Source organism: Magallana gigas, chromosome 10 (genome assembly GCF_963853765.1).
Source record: "Magallana gigas chromosome 10, xbMagGiga1.1, whole genome shotgun sequence".
NCBI classification, from domain to species: Eukaryota; Metazoa; Mollusca; class Bivalvia; order Ostreida; family Ostreidae; genus Magallana; species Magallana gigas.
The window spans coordinates 6,335,480-6,356,485 of record NC_088862.1 but is presented as its reverse complement, the minus strand read 5'-3'; the positions used below and the strand labels follow the sequence as shown (position 1 = coordinate 6,356,485).

Sequence of the window (21,006 nt, the reverse complement as noted above, 5' to 3'; positions counted from 1 at the left end):
AGGTACAATGTACTAAAATTTACATCAATTTACAGTTAACTGTTGAAACCATTAACTTACTATCCATTTCACTTTATTCTAGTATACAATTATCTTAGATGTATTCATGATATAGAGTTTTTATAGAAACATTGTGCAAAAATTGCATGAAGGTGAAGTGAAATATGGAAATCTATAACCCCCCAAAAATCATACTTCCGGAGGACTTCGCCGTAGGGAAATTTTGATTTTTTCTGGGGGAATAAATCTTTCTTTTTTTTCGAAAAACATATGATTATACAAAATACGACAATTACTAATGGGTGTTTTTGACTTTCTGTAAGCTAACATTTGTAATTTTTTTGATTTTTTTTTATTTCTCTTATTTATTTCATATAATCATAGACAGACGGAAGTTGGTTTTATATTTTTGTTTTATCACATTTGACTATATCGTAAATTTAAAATGAAAATCCCCAGATTTCTGTAGAGGTTAAAAATGATAGTATTCCTCAGGAGAAACGGCCTTTTGGCCTGCCACGTGACTTTCTAGATTAATGAATTGACGAGTTTTTAGAATAAATACTATTGTTCTCTAAACGGCGATTAGGTAATATTACGAGAACTAGGATATAGTAACACTATAGGTTCATACATATACTGCGCAATTCTCAGCGTCAAATGAGCTTACTAGGGTATTGCACCATAATTATCATTATCAATTAAATGGGTAATTTTCCTTGGTTGTCGTCAAAATCAGGAAAGGTAACACCGTCGGTAATGTTTAAAAATCGGCACTCTTGATATTTGTTAAAACCTGTTAAAAAGCTGTCATTTTAAAAGTATGCTATCATTGTTATGATAATAGTTTACCATTAAAATGATAATTTATAGACAAACGGTGCATTTTTATAATGATTGATGTTTAATCTAGGCAAGATACTAAACAAATACTATTGTTTGATGTCTTAAAAAATGCATGCTTCTAAGGTGAGACCATTAACGCTCTCCATCAGTGTAAAAATCAAGGTGTTTTTGGTTAAAAATTGCGTATATTCTTAACGCAATCCTTTGGCACTTTGACGCAGAAGACCCATAAAAAATACAAATAAAGCCTCGAACTTCTGCTATTTAGTTTAAATTGGATTTATGGGGGTCCATGTACCAAATACATCATGCATGTACGAGTGTATATGGTATACTTTACATGGAAAAAATAGATATATAATCATCACAATATATCATCAACGAAATTAAATGATCTTAAGTCGGGTTTACTAGGTTGATAACTATGTATTTAAATTGAAAAAGAGAGAAGAAAACAGACCCCTTTTTAGTCACGCGATTATGTTATCAAACCATGAGCGTAAAATACTAAGTGTGTTCTCGGCCAGAAAATTCTTGGTATTGTAAAAAAAGATCCCCAAATTTGGATGCTTTTTCAAACCACTGGTTTCTTTTTACGCTAGATGCAGAGGTCTTTTGGGGATCGTTGATTTCACGTATGGTATTGTGCGAACTCTCAAAAAAAATTTGAAATTAATTTTTAAATTGACCTGTTGAATTGATTTCCTTCAAAGTTAGTACATGAACACTGTATTGGATCGAGAACATATCGCTTGTTTTGCTAATATTCTTTATTCAGATACCTGCTTGGTGCCCCAACTAGTGAACCCACTATATAGAAAATACCAGAAAAAGTTAACAGATGGGATGTTTTTATTTTTAGATCGAGAACAGCAATGTCACCTTGAAGCATTGTACAGCATTATTTCAAAGTCATCGCATACACAAAGTGTATGTTAACTGCGATTTTAAAACTCTATCATCCTCCATTCTCTTAAGCCCCTTTCACAATTGGCGCACGACCACTTTACACCACTTTGCGATCTCTCGCATACGTTGCACGAGCCCTCGCTTACGTTGCACGAGCTCTCGCATTCGTTGCATACGTTTCACTGGTCGCATCAAGTCTCCTCTGAATAGTGGACATGCACACTATTCAGACGCGACCGAACGCGATCCAAATTATCGCAGTGCAACGCACGAACATTAGTACGAACGTTTTACAACGTTTTGTGTACTCGCAAGAGTGATGCACGATTTGTAAAGGTCGTAAAATGAATCGCAGTTGATAATGCGCGTATTGTGCGACCATGAGACTGTTGCTCAACATGTCTCATGTTATCTTGCAACGTTTTACTATCATTGCACGACTTATCAGTGTAATATGCCTTGCTTTGCCATTTGAATATATACCATGAATAAGCATCTCTGTCTCAGACCACAATTCAACAATATACATTTATTGCATGATGGTAAGGGAAATATGAAGATTTATTTCTCTAATAAAACTTATATTTCCCCAGGGCATCGCCAGAAGGAATTTTTTTTTGTCTGGGGGAATAAATCTTCATATTCCCTTAACATTAATGCAATAAACGAACAACATATGATTATACAAAATGCATAAATTTCTAAAAGTTGTTTGATTGTTTGATTTCCTCTGTTACTGTCTCACTTTTCTTTCATAATTTCGAATCATAGATAGTTAAGTTGATTTTGTGGAATATAAAGAATCATAATAATTAAATAATTAAAAGCTTTTTCATTCCTCTGAAATCACCCTGCCATGTGACTTCCTAGATCAATCAAAGATAATAGAATAATCATATTGAGGTGTAATAATAAATGCTGCTGCATCTCTGTTTCTTCTTGGGCGGCATGTTCTCTCGCTTTCAACTATGTCTACTGAAGAGCGTCGGAAAGGGGCGGTATATATACCCCCTCTGACTCGCACGAGCATTCGTACCATGGAACGCATGATCGCACGTCCAATCGCATTGGCGCACGTTCAATCGCCCGATCATCTGGTCTCTCGCGCGATCCTGTCGCATTATCTTTCAACAGTCGCTTTCATTGTAAAACAGTCGCATATAGACGCAAGATATATCGCAAGATTTAATGCGTTTACGTCGCACAACGCTTGCTTAGATCGTGCGAATTTTGTACGAATACTTTTTTCAAATGCGATTATTTCGGCAACAGTTTACGAATCATATCGAATTTTTCGGTCGCACAAATATTCAGTCGCTTCTGCTCGTGCGCCAATTGTGAAAGGGGCTTTACTAAGCGAATGTGTAAGTACATTATTTATTTCTATGCATGGTAAATGTTTTTTCCTAACAACAACTACATTGTAAATGTAAATTCAGAAAAACCTATTAAAATCGTTCATCTTTATACAGCATTTTTTAAGTAGGTCGCGGTTCAAATTTAGAATCTGAACTTGGATAGAAAGAAAGCAATTATACTTATAATCATTGTAATTTTTATTATTTTTTGTCCATACATAAAATTACTGATTTGGTAATTGGATTGTTTACTGCTTTTAATCTTTCTACTAACTTGCTACATGAATTTTTGAATGTCTTGCATGCAAACACAATTGAATTCTTGTTGATGAAAAAAAGGTGTAAAAATGACATAAGCCGTTTTGCTAATATACATTCTTACTGGTAATCATCCATCTGTTGGTAATATATTTGAGTTGCAGGGTATATCTGTTTGTTTTGGGGTTTTTTTTGTGTCATGGATTTTAGAATTGTTGTATTCGTTTTCAAAGCAACAATCATTCTCTATATGTATGATGAAATTCGGGTAAAATTTAATGCATATACTTATATTATGACCAAACTGACTGTACATGTATACTTGAAATTACAAGGAACGGGGCTTACAGGTAGTAAGATAACAGACAGATTCCTGCCACATTTAAGTGCAAAAGCAGACACAAAAGCGGACCCAAACCAGACAATGGGGTCTGCGCCGGTGTTAGGTTGTGTGTGGTCTGTACTGTATAACCAGATTGAATGAACAACATTGACTTTTGTGTCTATGCTACTCCCTCCGAAAACAACACGGACTCAAGTTACTCTTTTTGAAAATTCCTTTTCAACAGTGATTTATTCGTTCCGTAATTAGATATAAAACTTTGTAGTCTTTTTGTATCTAATATAATTGTATTTATATGTAAGCAAACATATACAAACTATTGCAATGAGGTTTAATGCTAAAGTCTTTGTATTTTCTCACCAATTTAAGACACTTATTAACGTCATGAAAAAGGGGTGCCATGATAGTGTGGAAATTACTAACATTATTGCGACTGTACAATGTACTTCCATATCTATATGCACGATGCAAGGAAACAGGACTGCTTGTTGAAGTAAAAAGGTGTGTGAAATGAAACTTTATCTTTATACTTGGCGTATTGCGCCTTTTTTACAACAGCACGCTCTGATAACCTCTTATCAAGTGGCGTCTGTACATACCATGATATTGTGTAAATTGCTAGTGTTTAATTCTTATAGTATCACAAAGGTAAAATAACGACTGTACGCCACTAAAATTAAAATAGTTCTCTGAAATACTTGCCATTATTATACGGTATTTTTCAAATAGAGTCATGTATTTAATTAATATCAGTATTATGTATAGAAGAGTGACATTAACCTAGTTAAGGTAAAACGACACAGATAATTGGGAACATACTGGTTCATGCATTCGAACTTTTAAAAATATTAGAAATAGAATTTCTTAAACTCTTCTCGATTGAGATAACGTTCAGCCAACTGCTAATCTGGTCCGCTTCTCTGGATCCTTCTATTTAATAACGTGACATACATATTGTGTTAAATGTACTTTTGTTTTATCATTATATACACTACACTTTAATTGTTACAACTGTAAAATTATGAACACCATTTTTCCCTAAAAAGTGTTTATGTTATATACCATACATGAAATAAACAAACATATTCATAAATTTGATCGTCGAAGTTAAACAAAAGTCCGGTTTTCAAAGAACATCTCATTTTTAAAAAAAGCGATTCATTTTTCATTGAAGTGTTTCTCAATCAAAATTGCTTTGTCCGATTGTATATCAAGTCTAATAAATGCTGCAAAACGATTGGTTTGTTTTATATATTTGTATTCATTATATTCAGTTGATTCATATAATCAGTTATTTCCTGATCATAAACACAATAGCTATATGGGACGAATGATGTTTACAAAACAGACTTTACCTAAAAGGGTAGCGCGTTATATCGCTCCTTATAAAGGCGGTGTGATTATATTACGACTTAGGCATTTGCATAAATTAAGATAAATTACCTTTCAAATATGTATGGAAGATGTGAGATAAACCTATGAGTTTTGTTTCTTTCTTAAGATTATATGTTTAATGCTTGATGTTAACTATGCCATAGAATAAACCCAAGCGATCAGGGTACGAAACAAAACGGTACCCTTTAGTTTCCTTTCGTTATCCTCACACTCATGACGAATGAATTTAGCTTTTTGTGTTATTAAACACGAGTTAAATTTTCATTTACTTCGAATATTTCTATCTTTGAAAAGAGAAAGATTTTGCTGGTATAGAGAAGAGAAAGTTTAAAACTTTTTCAAATCTTTGTTTGTATGGAAAATTATGTGATAGCTTGATAGATGAAATAGAATAAAACCAAGCAACTTTGATCACGGAAATCTGTTTTCAAATCCTGAACATCAAAATGCCAAGGACGTCCTATCAAATGATTCTTGGTATTGCATTGTTGAATAATATCACTATTATGGATGTAGTTTTAAATTACTTGTTTCTTCTTTACGCTGCTACAGGGGTCCCTGGGATCGTTGGTAATACAGTGTATAATATTTATTCCGTTGAATCTATTGTTTAAATCAATCACAAATGTTGATGTTTGCTTTTTAATGTAAGTACATGTTTATTAAATCGAATACAAGTACCTAATGTAGATAACTTTATTGTTTTTTTTTAAACTTTTAAATGTTTAAATATAACCCATTTGTTGCCCCAAAAGAACACTCAACCAATAAAACATTTTTAAAATGTGGTTTTAATTTCAGGTCGAGTACAGTTTTAAATCATATAAGAAGATACCTTGAAACATTGTACAGCATTTTCTCGGTGTCCTCATACACACCACTAACGGAGACGAAATGAGTCTGCCTTCCAGAGTGCGTCCTGTGATAGTGGGAATAATACTGTCAATTATATTCGGATTGAACGAATGTGTAAGTACTTTATTTACTTTTATACCTGTCATAATGATCAATAAAAATACTAAATAAATATTTATGTATATCACATTATTGCATGAAGATCTACACTGATGTTTACATAATTATCCATCTCAGGATTGAATTATATATTGTATACCAATTGTGCTGGAATTTACTGCCACCATTTACAAATACTATTTATTAAGGAAAATGGCAATTTTTTCTTGAATACACACATCATTGTGAATCAGTCAGAATATTTTAAAATGTTGAGACTATTGATAAAATGAAGACTCAAGATACTTATATATTCTATTCATCATGCAAGAGAAAATTGTACTATCTCTCTCTTGGGTTTTATTTGGCAAAAATATGTACGGGTGTAAGTTGATCTCCTTGCCTTGAATAGCTATTTTACAAAATCACGGCCCGTCTACCGCGGTCTGATGACCACTGAAATGTGTTGTCTGTAAATTTATATCATATTTGTGAATAGCAAAGGTTGAAATTTCATACGTAATCGGAATGGTTTTCTATGCTAAAAAGGACTAGGTAAGGTTTGAGCCTAAAATGGCCCCCTAATATCAACATCGTCTTTTTACTGTAAATCTTTGTTTTATTGGTAAAAATTTACATTTGAATTTTTTTCATAATTTTTATTTGGATATTAGCGCCCACAACTTAAAAATATGACATTATAAAGTTTACCTTTTCCCGCCATATTTTTGCATTTGTAGCATAAAACAGCTTGTTTTCAAGCAGTTTTTCTTTAAGGAAACATTGAGCGACTGCTTGAACAAACAAAATATTTTCAACAAAGATGTATCTCCCCAATACTTATAAGTGACAAAAGATTCGTTCTTGTTCAAAGAGTCGCTCTATATTTCCCATTCGAAAAACGTCAGTTTTTTACTGATTTTCATTGAGTTTTTAAAATAGTGCCACTTCTGACGTCATATATTGCCAGTGAGTGCATAAAAATCAAATAAATAGGTGAAAAACATATTTCATATCAACTCTTTTATAAAATAACACAACAAATTGATGTATCCGAATCACTTAAAAAATAGCGAAATATGTGGGCCAAATTTGACTTATACATGTATCATAATAGTTCTTTATACTAATAAACAAAATCAATTTTATATCATCAGTATTAAGATGTACTTATGAAACGCAATCGTTTTTGTTAGTAGCCATTTCATCTTGACTCTCACTGTCTTGCATCTTAAAAACATATCTTTCTTTCAATCTGACTTTTACAATTAAGGAAATGGTCATCATACAGCTCTATTGCAGATGTGGTTTGGTAGGTTACCTTGTACCAAGAAGAAAGATGATGAAAGTGCATATTATTAATGTTTCTAGCTTTATTTCCATCGATGTATTGATATTGCTTTAGTTTACCTATTTCCAAATAAACAAAGCGTATTTTTTAAGTTAAGTTTTCCTATATCTATAAATAATTTTTCCTAAAGTGAGGATTAAGGGTCAGTTTCAATTTCAGTTTTATTTTATATATGTTTTAAAAACAATGATTGTTCCAAAAAATGTGTACATCTCCCTTGCAACGCTTTCCTGATGCTACCTAACATTAAGCACGTTTAATATTTCAACAATAAAAAGACTATGCATGCATTATGGAAAATGATATGCAATTCAGCATAGCTCTTATTTCCATCTGTCCCAAATTATACGATATTGACCTTCTTATCTTTTTAGTTGAATGTGTCTACCGATATTACAAAATTATAAAAAAAAAAAAAAGAGGGTCACGAGGTGATTTTTTTTGTTTCTGTTCGATTAATGTACACATTTTGTCATAAATACTACACTTTCCATCAAAAAGAGTTAACGCTTACATTTTTTCATATATAACTGTGCTGGTATTAAATCCCAGAAGAGTTTACCGCTAATCATTATACATAACTTAAAAACACTCGAAAAACATATCCAAATAAAAAAAAAACAAGAAGTCCAAGGTCACATTGCTAATCTGAGCAAATGATCTTGACAAATAAGTACAGTAGCTATTGCATGAAAAGTTATAAAAAATCTTCGGATTTTCAATCAACATGATTGGTTTTTTTTTTTTTTTTTGGGGGGGGGGGGGGTATTGAGCCTCTTTTGTAGTTTAAGCATTTGTATGAAGATTTGTCTCCATTTCTATCTAAACCCCTTTCCTTTATGGCATTCCTTTTTTTCAGGGATTCATGGTTTAATCAAACCTTAATCGCACAACTTGTGCTTTTACACAAGCTTCAGCATTTTTTGGCCGAATGATTTTCCAGAAGATTTTTGAAAATTTTCACTATTATCTTCCTATGCATAAATTTAACACCCCTATCCCCCAGTTTGTGCCCCACCCTATCCCTGGTAATGATTTAAACTATATATATACATATATATCACATCTTATCCCCTGAGATCATAATTTAAACAAACTTGAATCTACACTACATGAGAATGCTACCACAAAAGTTCCAGTTTTTCTGGCCAAATGGTTTTTGGCAATTGTTGCCCCATCCAATCCCCGAAGACCATGATTTGAACAAATTTTAATCTATATATATTACATAATTAGGTTGCTTCCACAAATATTTTAGCTTTTCTGGCAAGATTGATTTTTAAGAAGAAGATTTTTCGAGAAATACCGACAGAGGCGTCGCCCTTCATTTGAACAAATCTGAATCCCCTTTACCCAGTGATGCTCTGTGCCAAGTTGAAAACGGCTTAGTGGTTCTGGAGAACCACATAAAAATGTGAAAAGTTTACGACTACGACGACAGACAACGGACATATCTTGTTTTTAAGTTTTTCTTATGAATACTAAATAAATTAAAAATAAACATTTTAATAATTCAGAAAAAGCTTGATGGTTATAAGTTTCCGGTATACTCAACACCATTTTGTCCCAGAAATGAATCAGAGTGGAACAAAAGATCGTCAGCCCTCAACTGTAACAGGACTAATGGCTACACGTGTTTACCGAACGAAAAGCTCACGGAACTGTTAGAGTTCTGTTATATAGAACCTTGGATATGGATTGAAGAAGGTACACGGTATCATATGCAAAATATTTTTCAACAGTAGAAAAGTCAGTTTATTATGTGTGCAAAATATATTTAGACATACTAGCATTTTCTCTATAAATGTATTAATTTTGATGCCGGAATATACCATAAACGTTATGACAACTTAATGTATTTATAAAAAGAGTCAAACTATTTGGGTATACTTTGATAATTTTTAGGTCTCTGTTTATACCTGGAAAAAAAGGGTTCATACGTTGATTCATTCAGCTGCCTTCACTTCATACATGGATGCCACAATACCTCTTATCAAAGCAGAAGAATATTTGAATGTAAGTGGTGGTGTAATTAACGCATGGTACATCCCTCTAAATCATCTGAAATGTAAACAAAGAAGAACAATTACATAAATGATAACATTTGTTAAAAAAAAATCTATACCTGACTTCGGGATGCATGTAGGATAAATATTTTTTTTAACTTGATTGATTCATTATTATCAGCTTTGAAATTGTCTTTACTTCTTGCTTAATTTAAAATAACCGTATCAAGCTCAAAATATTACAGTAAAAAATCATCTAATGACTGCATTAAGATTTCATTTGTAGTTTCAAAAGTTAGGCTCCCCCTCCCCCAATTTTTGGACGATGGTATTATTAATGATTTGATGAAATAAATGATATATCATTTTTTATACTTTGTCCCAAGATATATATATATATATATATATATATATATATATATATATATATATATATATCACAGTTTTACATTTGAATACAGAAAACATATAAGCATACTATTTTTACTTATGTAACTGCCATAACTAAACTATTATAATAAAAGTATGAAAAACAATTTGTGTTTAACAGACCCAGCTTGCATATCTATCGGGAACGGTTGTTTCCTGGCCGAACAATCTTGTAAAAGGTAGTGTACATTTGTTAGAGAAAGATTGATAAAGTGTAGTAAGGTATGTCTCAAAGTCTTTAGACTTTTAGATCACATGAGTCACTCATGTGAGCTATTGCAATCGGTCTTTGTGCGTCGTTATGAGTCGTCCGTCGTGCGTCGTCCATTAACATTTTACATTTTTAACCTCTTTTTCTAAACTACAAGGTCAATTGTTACAATTTTTGGTTTAAATCATCTAAAGAATAAGAAAAGGTTTGACATAAATGTCCAAAACATTCGACATGCCTCATGAAAAAATATAAAATCAAAGAAAATCGCCTTTCCACATCCACAGCAGGAGGAGATTGTGAAATTAATTATCCCTGAGTCAGGGGTTTAGGTCTCTTTTTACCATAAGTTTACAATTCGTGGCCGCCTCTGGAGCTTTGGTAGAGATAATCCAAAAATCCTCCGATGCTACCTACTTTTTTCAAATGATTTTTTCAAAACATCATAAAATGCATTTTCTCTTGAAATGCTGGTTTAACATGGTATATAATATAAACAATTTTCATATCTTAACTATTTAAGTTATTTTTACCAAAATCTCCACAAGATGTATACCCCGTTTTCATAACACTTCTGCATCCATTTTCCATTCTTTAAAAAAGTTAATTTTTGATATATTTTTCAAGTATTTATGCATATTTTTAAATTAAGTATTGCGTGAAAAACACATTATCAGGGTTATTTTCTCTTGGTAAATGGTCATAACGATATTTTGTGATGAAAGTATATCAAAAAAGAAAATGAAAAATTAAATTTATCACAAAATTTGAAATATCTCATACCATTTTTGCTATTTAATGGTTAACTGGCTTATTATTTTCTTTAGAATTTAAAAGTTTTGTCTGTTGCACTAGGAAAGCAAAATTAAATAAATAACTTAATTAAATACAGGGGTCAAAGCTTTTTTTTCAACTTTTAGATCCTGTGTACCCTGATTCGCTAAATGAACTTTGGGAAAATGTCATTAATTAAATGTCCTTCCAATATTTCTAAGTTAATTAGTTCGTATATTTTTAAAAGTAGTTTTAATTTTCAGGGAGAAAATGTGATAAGATGTTAATTAATTTTTTTAGGGGGGGGGGGGGGTGAGGTGTGAAAATGCAGAAATGCAAACACATAAACAATAATTTGAAGCGTTAGGTAGTTAAAAATCAAAACCTACTAAACATGCAGAAAATTATGCTTTAATCTGCTATTAAATAATGAAATATTTTTAAGCACAGGTCTACACAATAGTTCTGTGCTTATCAGAAATGATAACTACATATTTTTTGATAAAGTGTATACAAAACTACCAGTGATGACTTCACTCAAGTAGTGACCCACCTTGAAATGCAAACATGTTTATCTAAGGGCTACGTACTAAGGTGACCGTCAAGGCCTGTGGGCCCCTTGGTTTTTTAACGAAATAATGTTTAACGTCAGTAGACAGAGTAAATAAATAGTATTAGTAATACTAGTAAGTAAATATAAATAAGTGAATAAATAAAATATTAAGATTACATCAACATCATTAATACCGTTGATAAGATGATCAATACAAATAGAAATAAAATCATCTATCTTTCGTTAATCTAATAAAAACAGTTTGGTACTTAGTAATAATTTTAAATGTTTATAGCTCTCCAAACACTACTCACCGTCCTAAAACAACAGAAAATAACAAGGAGGACTGGCTCTGGGTCGTGATTGTAGTAGGAATCGTTGGTGTATCTGTGTGTGTTTTATCCTGCATGCTGTACTTCTACCGTAAAAAAAGAAGTGAGTCTTTTAAAGATATATGGTGAGAATAACACATATAACCCTTTTCAGTAATACATCCTTATTTCTCAAAGACACCCATATTAGCAAGAGGGCCAAACAAATTACGAAGGGGTGTGAAATTGATCGGTTTCAGCACTGGAGACTGATAAACGTATTATTAAGAAAGCTGTATTAGGTATGCAAAAACCTTGTATTTAAACTAAGTACATGTATAATGATATGATATATTAGTTAATATCGAGCAATACATATGAACATTTCTTTAACTTTAGAGTTTCACAAATGCAAAAGAAGAAGTACTGATATAGAAAGAAATAGTGAATCGGAAGAAGAAAAAGCACTTATCGCAAACACTGAAAATGAGAATTTGGATTGTTCTGACAAAGGTAAGAATTCAATTTCACCATTTCCACCGTGTATTGGTTTAATTTTTATGAAATATAATCTTTATGATAACGATTTGAATAATGGTAAACTAGTAATTTGTTTTTAACCCAAAAGGTCACAAATCATAAATAATACTAGACTTTGACCCCTGCGTGCATGGGTTGACATTGCATATGATATCAAATAGGCAGTAGCATCGGGGGGGGGGATGGGGGGGTGGGGGGCTGTCCCCCCCCCACCCCCACTTTTTCTCACAGTAAGTATTTTTTTAAATTTCCATAAAAAAATTAAATTACCATGGAGTTGCCCCCCCCCCCCCCCCTTCCACACTTTTTTTGGGAGCATGTAAAAAATTGGTATGAAATTAAGGAAATTAAGAATGAAATTATAGATTTCAAAATTACCTTTTTTTTTTGTTTTTTATTTTTTTTTTTTTTTGTTTTTTTTTTTTTGCTTGTCAAGATTTTTTTTGGATGAGTCTGTCCACCCCCCTACTTTAAAAAACGATGCTACGTGCCTGTCAAACATTTACGAAATAGATACATCGACACACCGTATCGTTGAAATTTACATAACCAAGCTTTAAGCCTACAATAAAGCTATTTATTACACTACACCCTGCTTAGAATAATCCAACTTTGTCTCAGGACAGGCCTTCACCACAGTAAAAATGCCTCCCATATACCGGTAATGTACATGTAGCAAAAAATTGTAGAATCGCTCCGAAACGATTTGGGGGAAAACTAGTGGGTATTGTTTTTTTTACAAAAAAACACATGTCTCCCCTTCTCCCCAAGGATTGTAATATGGGGCAAATTTAACAAATATTATTCAATAGTACACCTTAGTGTATTATTATTGTTCTTTGTTTAAAGTTTGAAGTCCTTCTGTCAAAGTATATTCAGGAGTTGAACAATGATGTTTTTTCTAATTTGACTTTGAAATAAAAATTTTAGGTCAAGGTCAAAAATTTTGGTAAGGTTCAACTAGGTTACATACCATCTATTCATGATACAAGTTAAAAGTCTGTATGTTAAAGGAGTCTTGTGTTATGGTCCGGACAATATTTTTAATGAAAAGCTTGACCTTGAAATACAAAATAGGTCAAGGTCAAAACTTTTGGTGTCTTGCACTCCTTCTGAATACCATATACCTATATTCCAAGTTTGAAGTCTTAATGTCAAAGGGTATTAAAATTATGACCCAGACAAAATTTTATTACTTTTCTCTTAATTTGACCTTGAGTAAAACAAGGTCAATGTCAAATATTATTCAATAGTACACCTAAGTGTATTATTATTGTTCTTTCTTTAAAGTTTGAAGTCCTTCTGTCAAAGTTTATTCAGGAGTTGAACAATGAAGTTTTTTCTAATTTGACTTTGAAATAAAAATTCTAGGTCAAGGTCAAAAACTTTGGTAAGGTTGAACTAGGTTATATACCATCTATCTATGATACAAGTTAAAAGTCTGTATGTTAAAGGAGTCTTGTGTTATGGTCCGGACAATATTTTTTATCAAAAGCTTGACCTTGAAAAACAAAATAGGTCAAGGTCGGAACTTTTGGTGGCGTGCACTCCTTCTCAATACCATCTACCTATGTTCCAAGTTTGAAGTCTTAATGTCAAAGGGTATTAAAGTTATGACCCAGACAAAATGTTATTACTTTTTTCTTAATTTGACCTTGAGTAAAACAAGGTCAAGGTCAAATATTATTCAATAATACACCTAAGTGTATTATTGTTGTTCTTTGTTTAAAGTTTGAAGTCCTTCTGTCAAAGTATATTCAGAAGTTGAACAATGAAGTTTTTTCAAACATGACCTTGAAATAAAAATTCTAGGTCAAGGTCAAAAATGTTGGTAAGGTTGAACTAGGTTATATACCATCTATCTATGATACAAGTTAAAAGTCTGTATGTTAAAGGAGTATTGTGTTATGGTCCCGACAATATTTTTTATCAAAAGCTTGACCTTGAAGAACTAAATAGGTCAAGGTCAACACTTTTGGTGGCGTGCACTCCTTCTTAATACCATCTACCTATGTTCCAAGTTTGAAGTCTTAATGTCAAAGGGTATTTAAGTTACGACCTGGACAAATTTGGATGAAGAAGAAGAAGAAGAAGAATAAGAAGAATGAGAAAGTCGACAAAAACAATATGTCTCCCCTTTGAAAGGGGAGACATAATTAATGCAGCTTCATTGCAAACAACAGTCAAATTATTCATAACATACCATTTTAAGGCTGGAAATTCCTTTCATTTAAAATGTTATTTATATTAATGAAGAATTCAACTCTTTTCACCAACCGTTTACCTCGCTTTAAATTTACACAGCATGTTGACATTCAGAACTCTCGGGATTTTTTTAAATTAAATACACTGAGTTATAGTTATTTCCCGTATTTTCTTTGTTGACCAAAATATATAAAAAAAAACTCAATGAAAATTTGCACGTATTAGTATTATCGTTTCTGAGTTTATCAATGCAAATGTGATATTGTGGAAACTAATTAAAGATCCTCCCGTGATTTAGCGTGAGTGTAATGCGCATGCGCATGATTGTAAAATCCAAATAATCCTGATGATTTTCGGAATTTTTAAAGGAATTTTCGTCGATTATTAATTAGCAAAGCTTGATTGAGAAAAAAACCCAAAACAAATTGGTACTGTTCAAGTACCAATGATGTTTAAAGTATATAAAACAAAAGGCAGTACTCTTCTAATTTCTCGGTAATAAAAATTCGAGTCTATTATTTTAATATAGTTGTATAGATACAATATTCAACAGTTAAAGGGATATCCTACCAACCACATAATTATATCAAAACAATACATGTAATATTTTTACAAAAAGAAATGATACGCTAGAATTTTGTTTTAAAAGCACGTTTAGATGAGTTGTTAAAATAAAATCACATTTATTGCAGGCACTGCGACTGAGAAGAGGGATTTTTTATACGAAGGTAAGAATATGAATACAAAATAATGCATTGCATTATTAGGACTTGGATTTTACCCTTTCTTTTTTTTTTTGTTGTTGTAATTCTTATCAAGTTTTAGAGCAGGTATTAGGATGCATGTTACGTGTGAGTGGGGAGTGATTGGGACAGTTGATGGTTGAGGGGTGTTCACATTGATGAAAATAAAAGGTAGAATAAGCATGCTGATACTGAATTAATACAGGCATTTCCTTTTCCATCGAACGACCCATATACATGTATTATCCTTATTGTATTTGTGAACATACATGTAGGCTGACCGTGATAAACAACGGACAATCCTTATGGTATTCCTTTGTTTCCTTTTCCTCATTTTTCTTTTTTTTTCTTACCAAATGTGTGCATGCGCGTTCTTAGAAAAGAATCGATCAACAATTATATTAACCATTTGGTATATCATTCATTATGATGTTATTTCCTTAGGGGCCTAGTATTTGTCCGGTGGCCACGGCTTTATTAATTTTGAATCAACATTATTTAAGGATACTTGCATAGTAATCTCACAAATTGAAGCATTGTAATTCTTCAGATTGAGAATTATAAACATTGTCCTTTTTTACTTCTATGTTAAACTTTTAACCCTTCTTTGGGCCCCAGTATTAGTGATTTGTTCCATTTTAGAATCTGCAATAGCCACGGATGCTTCCATTGTAATCCCACTAACTGTTGTACTGTTGTTCTGAAGAAGATTTTCAAACATGTTCCGTCTATATTTTTATGCTCAAGTTTAAACCCCTTCTGGGGCCCCATTATAACATCGAGGGTTTCGGCTTTTATAGTTTAGAATCTACGCCATTTTAGGATGCTTACCTAGTAATCTGACAAATTGAAGTTTTGTAGCTCTCGAGAAAATTTATGAACAAACTTATATACTTCTATGTTAAACCCATCTTGAGTCCAAGTGCTAGTCCAGGGGCCACTATTTTAAACATATTGAATTGAATTATTTACGGTTGCATCACGGGGGTCAGCATAGACTAGAAAACAACTGACTACTGTGTAAAGTCATTGGCAGTACATTATGCAATATGCTGACACCCAATAGTAAAACATATATAAAATCAAGGCAATTATATAACAATGATGCCAAACATAAAAAAAAAGGTTGAAAATGACAAGATACACGCAATAAGAAGATACACAGTATACCAATAAATGAAAATAAAAATAAAGTGAAAGTTATAATTATATCTTCTATAAATAAAGCGTGGCTTACTCCTCTAGTAAATAGAACAAGAATGGTCACGTGGTATTGAGGAGCAACGCTGATTGGTTTTAATATTATCCTATCCCGATGGTATTAAATTTAGAATCTTGACCCAGAGATAACACCAGTTAATAACATAACCGTCAGATGCCAAAATAGGAGGCCTAATAAATGTAACTAATATCATATGTGATAAAACAAGAAGGAAAACATATGTCAAATAAAAGGTATTATCATTTACCATATTAACAACTACTTTATATTCCTATCTTATATAAAGCCAAGAAAACTGCACTTAGTTTTTTTCTGTTAAGCATAGAGAAAAAAAACAGATATAGAAATGAACACATGTCATTTGTTGAAGTAAATGACGAAAAAATAATATATACCCCATCAAGGGGGTCAGCATTGACTAAAATACAACTGACTACTGTGCAAAGTCTTTAGCAGTATATCATGCAATATGCTGACCCCCCCCCCCCCCCCCCCCATGGTATAACATATAAGAAAGTCAAGGCAATAATATATGCCAAGCATCAAAAAAGGGTGAAAAATAACAATACACACGCCAGAATCCAATTGCAAATTGGATCCCCCTTGCAAAAGCGTCTTGGCTAAATATGGTACTAATTGAATATGCGTAACATGTAATAATTAAATATCAAAAGGTAAATTCAGCAAACATAAAATATAGCAATACAATACTGTTTATAGGACGATGGCCTGCAAGACAAAATCAAATGTAAAAACAAAATTGAGTAGGGTGAAAAAAAGAGATTTTTGGGACTAAATGTCAACACAAAACTTCGGTACTGACGGTATGTGGTAACTATGTATACTAAGGGGCAGCAGAATTCTTCTTAACTGCCGTAATGTGACACTACCCTATGAAGAAGCAACAGAATACTTCTGGACTGCGTACGTAGATACAAGCAGACAACACCTGAATTGATAGAAAGGGTCGAATTAAAGGGCAAAATACAATGAAACTGGAGTCTAATAATATATTGATACTCTAGCTTGAATGACTGGATACGAATGTAGTTTTCAAAAGCATCCGAATTCCATCTTCCCATTTTTTTTTAAATAACTTGTTTAAATACTGGCTGATTTAAACTGAGACGAATTGTGTGTGGACCGCTCTTTTAAAAAAAATTGTTAAAGAAATAGATTTAATTTGATTATTGGAAAATTCATTACTTATAAGTAATGTGGTTTGTGACACCTTCACGTTGTGTCGTATTATATATCAAATTAAACAATAAAATCAAGTATGATATTTTAAATAGTTTCTTTACCAACTTCGACATCTTACAGCGTAGCGAAGTGGGTTAGTGTGTTCACTAGAAGTCTGTAGGTCATGAGTTCGAATCCCGTTGACGACTATAAAATTTTTAACTTCCCAAAATTTTCTAAAACGTATCTTCAGATTGAATACTTTGAAAGAAAATTCTAAACCGATGAAAGTATTTCAATTATATTATACCTTAATCCACGTTATTTATCGTCAGATATTCCTTACCACCTTAAAGCTGAACACCGCTCGTAAATAGGAACCGCACACAGGTACCTGGTATATAAACCCTTCGATTTCGTTACACCCGATTGCACATCTGAAACTCGTGGCCGACGTGTAGTGTTCCTTTCGTTGTCTTTGGATTTTTATGCATTTAATTGTTATTTATGTGCACATTATGTCTGTAAATAATGCAATGACCAGTTCATTTGATGTTAGTACTCTCCTGGTTTGAAAAAAGTGCGTAAAACTTGACAATTTCATCGCGACCGAGTAACATGGCGAAGCAAGATGTACGTCCACACAGGTGAGACCTCTACAGCGATATACTTTGAACTGTTAAGAGGTCTATGGCTTATATAGGGGTGTAGGAAGAGCGGTGCTGAAAGAGAAATATGGCGGACAGTGCTTATTTACGAGCGGTGTTCAGCTTTAAGGGAATGGGAGGGTGGCTTTGAATTTCTCTCAGGTTGGGATACATAAATCCTATTAGTTTATTTTCCCCTTTATTTATTTGACTTTGTTTTGCATTTAAGCGAATATAACCACTTATATAGGCCTATAATGAAATATGTTTGTATTTATTATTCCAACATGATATTTAGAAAACTTTCTTCAACTCAGAAATGAAAAGAACCCACGATGTTTGGGCCTTGGGACTTAGGAACGATAACTCTAAGCTGAGGAACTTTCATACCAAATAAAATCTAAAATATTTTTTGTGTTTTTTTGCAGTGATTTTCATTCAATTTTTTATGTTACATTTATCAAAATACATTTATTAAAACATCAGGCATCTTTTTCAGATGCTTTGTCAACAGAGTAAGAACATATGAAATATTATGTTTTAGGGAAATACTTTAAAAAATGCAATAATAACATTTTTGAACGTTAAGAAGTGACATATTTTTTTTAAGGTGTCCGAAGGAAATATCCATCATATGACAAAAAAATTCTCTCAATGTGTTAATAGTTAACTTTTTAAAAATTATTGTACAAAAACACCAAAAACCATTAAAAATTCTTTAAACAGTTCTCTAAGTATGATCCAAATCCCATTTTAGAAAAAAAAAATTGTTATTTTTTAAAAATATTCTTGCTTCGTTTAAATAATTGGAGCGATGTGTGGAATGAGTTTCGTAACTGACTGCATATAATCCTTGTCTATTCAGTTTGTGGACGAGTTCAATATTCATTCGAGTGATTGAAGGTTGAATCGGAAGTCTCTCTCTCTTCAACCACGATAAAGTTCACAACGCATTCTGCTATTTTTAAAATGATGTGAATTTTATATTTATCATTGTATCACCTGAACAATTACCGAATATCTTGTGCGAGCTTTGCATCTAAACGAGGTGAACACAGTTGTTTAAAATATTGAATTATTTCTTCATTTTTTTCTCTTGAAGGCTGGTAGTCTGCTTACACTATTAACACTGTTCATCACAATGGACATAACGGATTTTTAGAAATAGAAATTTAAAGTAACAATGAGTCTGAATTCACCTACTCATTAAAATTTTGGAACATTTCAATTCAAGCAAAGTTAATATAGCTTACACATTTGGGATGATCAATACATCAAACCATATCCAATCATATCGATTTAAGAACCACAAAATATGTTAATGTTCAGTTGTCCGATTTAGTTAGAATGTATGTGTAGTTGTTTTTCATGCTATGACATGTTAGTACTTTATAACAGAACTAGTCCGATTCCTTCATCAGTGTCTTAATGTATATCATTGGAAACTCGGGTGATCTTTTACCAATGGTGAATATCTCACACTTATTAATGAATGCATGGCCGTTATATTATATAGAGGATATCTATATTGTGTGATTTTATATTTGCTTTATCCAACGAGTTGAAATGGTGTATATATTCGCGAGGATTGCCGAGCGAATATAACCATTTCAACGAGTTGAATAAAGCAAATATAAAATCACACAATTATAGATGTTCTATTTATCTCATACAATTTGATTTGTATTATGAAGCTTTTGAAACAGTCCCTTATGTGACCCGAATTGTTTTTTTTTTCAAAGATTAAAAACGATGATGCGACGTTGTGTTATACGGCTATTGTGACCTTGCGCAATACAATTTAGTACGTCATTCCTGAGATAATTCTAACTGATTTAATGTAAAGTGTCACTGAAATAAACTTAAAAATAATTGTTTAGCTCTAAATAATTTCTTAGAGCTTATTCACTTGATTAAATGAAAATTCCGATTAGAAGACTTGAATAATCAAGTTTGTTGACATACACAAAGTTGCGAATGCTCGTTAGTTTGAATTGACTCGAACGAGGAACAGTTGTTAATAAAACAAACACTAGACTAGCCTTATGATTCGAAATTGAAAATAGTGAATAAGGATGCTTACTGGTGGTGGAATAAAAGTCTTATGAAACATTATTTCGGTAAGTTCTTGTACATAAACACAACCAGCGCCCTCTGTTTTCATCGCGTCGTCAGGATGAACTTCTTGATAGTTAACGTAATTTGCAGATTTATAAACTTCACAAAGCAAATTGAAAGTTTGAAATGGGCTAAACTTATCAAAAATCTTGACAAACAAGAAAAAAGGGTCTTTTGGTTACGGCTATGAATAACTTTGAAAAAAAAGTGGAGGGTGCGGAATACCCCCCCCCCCCCCCACTCACATAAGCCCCCCGGTTCCGACGCCTGTGCTACGCAGTTATGTGTTTTCCTTCATATTTGTAATTTAAATCTTTTACAAAATCAATTTTATCTTAATTTTTGTTGTAGATATAGTTATGTTGAATTTACTAGCAAATCTTAGAAAATAGGTCACTGAAGCGTTAAAGCGAGGGATTGTGTCAAAAATAGTTCGGACCGGAAGTATTTGATAAAGCATTACCCGTTTGATATAGCAAAGGTTAATCACACGGGTAATATACACCACACGTATGAGATAAAATTTTATATAAATTCTAATTGACCTTGTGGTAGTAAACAGTAATAGTACTTATCTCAATTACATGCACACGAAAATACAAACTCAGGGTTTGTTTCGTGGTTTTGAAATCTGTATTAGATTTTTATTTT

The 21,006-nt window shown here is 32.3% G+C and overlaps 1 protein-coding gene across 1 annotated transcript in view; it reads left to right on the top strand.

Moving 5' to 3' along the window:
* Nucleotides 1-3,104: 3,104 nt before the first annotated feature.
* Nucleotides 3,105-21,006, top strand: part of LOC105324160 (uncharacterized) — a 35,720-nt gene continuing 17,818 nt past the window's right edge. The window contains exons 1-8 of the mRNA XM_066072796.1: nucleotides 3,105-3,119; nucleotides 5,911-6,078; nucleotides 8,932-9,121; nucleotides 9,320-9,430; nucleotides 9,971-10,028; nucleotides 11,683-11,822; nucleotides 12,098-12,211; nucleotides 15,136-15,171. Coding sequence (XP_065928868.1) covers nucleotides 6,004-6,078; nucleotides 8,932-9,121; nucleotides 9,320-9,430; nucleotides 9,971-10,028; nucleotides 11,683-11,822; nucleotides 12,098-12,211; nucleotides 15,136-15,171 — 724 coding nt within the window. The 5' untranslated portion in view covers nucleotides 3,105-3,119; nucleotides 5,911-6,003. The remainder of the gene's footprint in view (nucleotides 3,120-5,910; nucleotides 6,079-8,931; nucleotides 9,122-9,319; nucleotides 9,431-9,970; nucleotides 10,029-11,682; nucleotides 11,823-12,097; nucleotides 12,212-15,135; nucleotides 15,172-21,006) is intronic.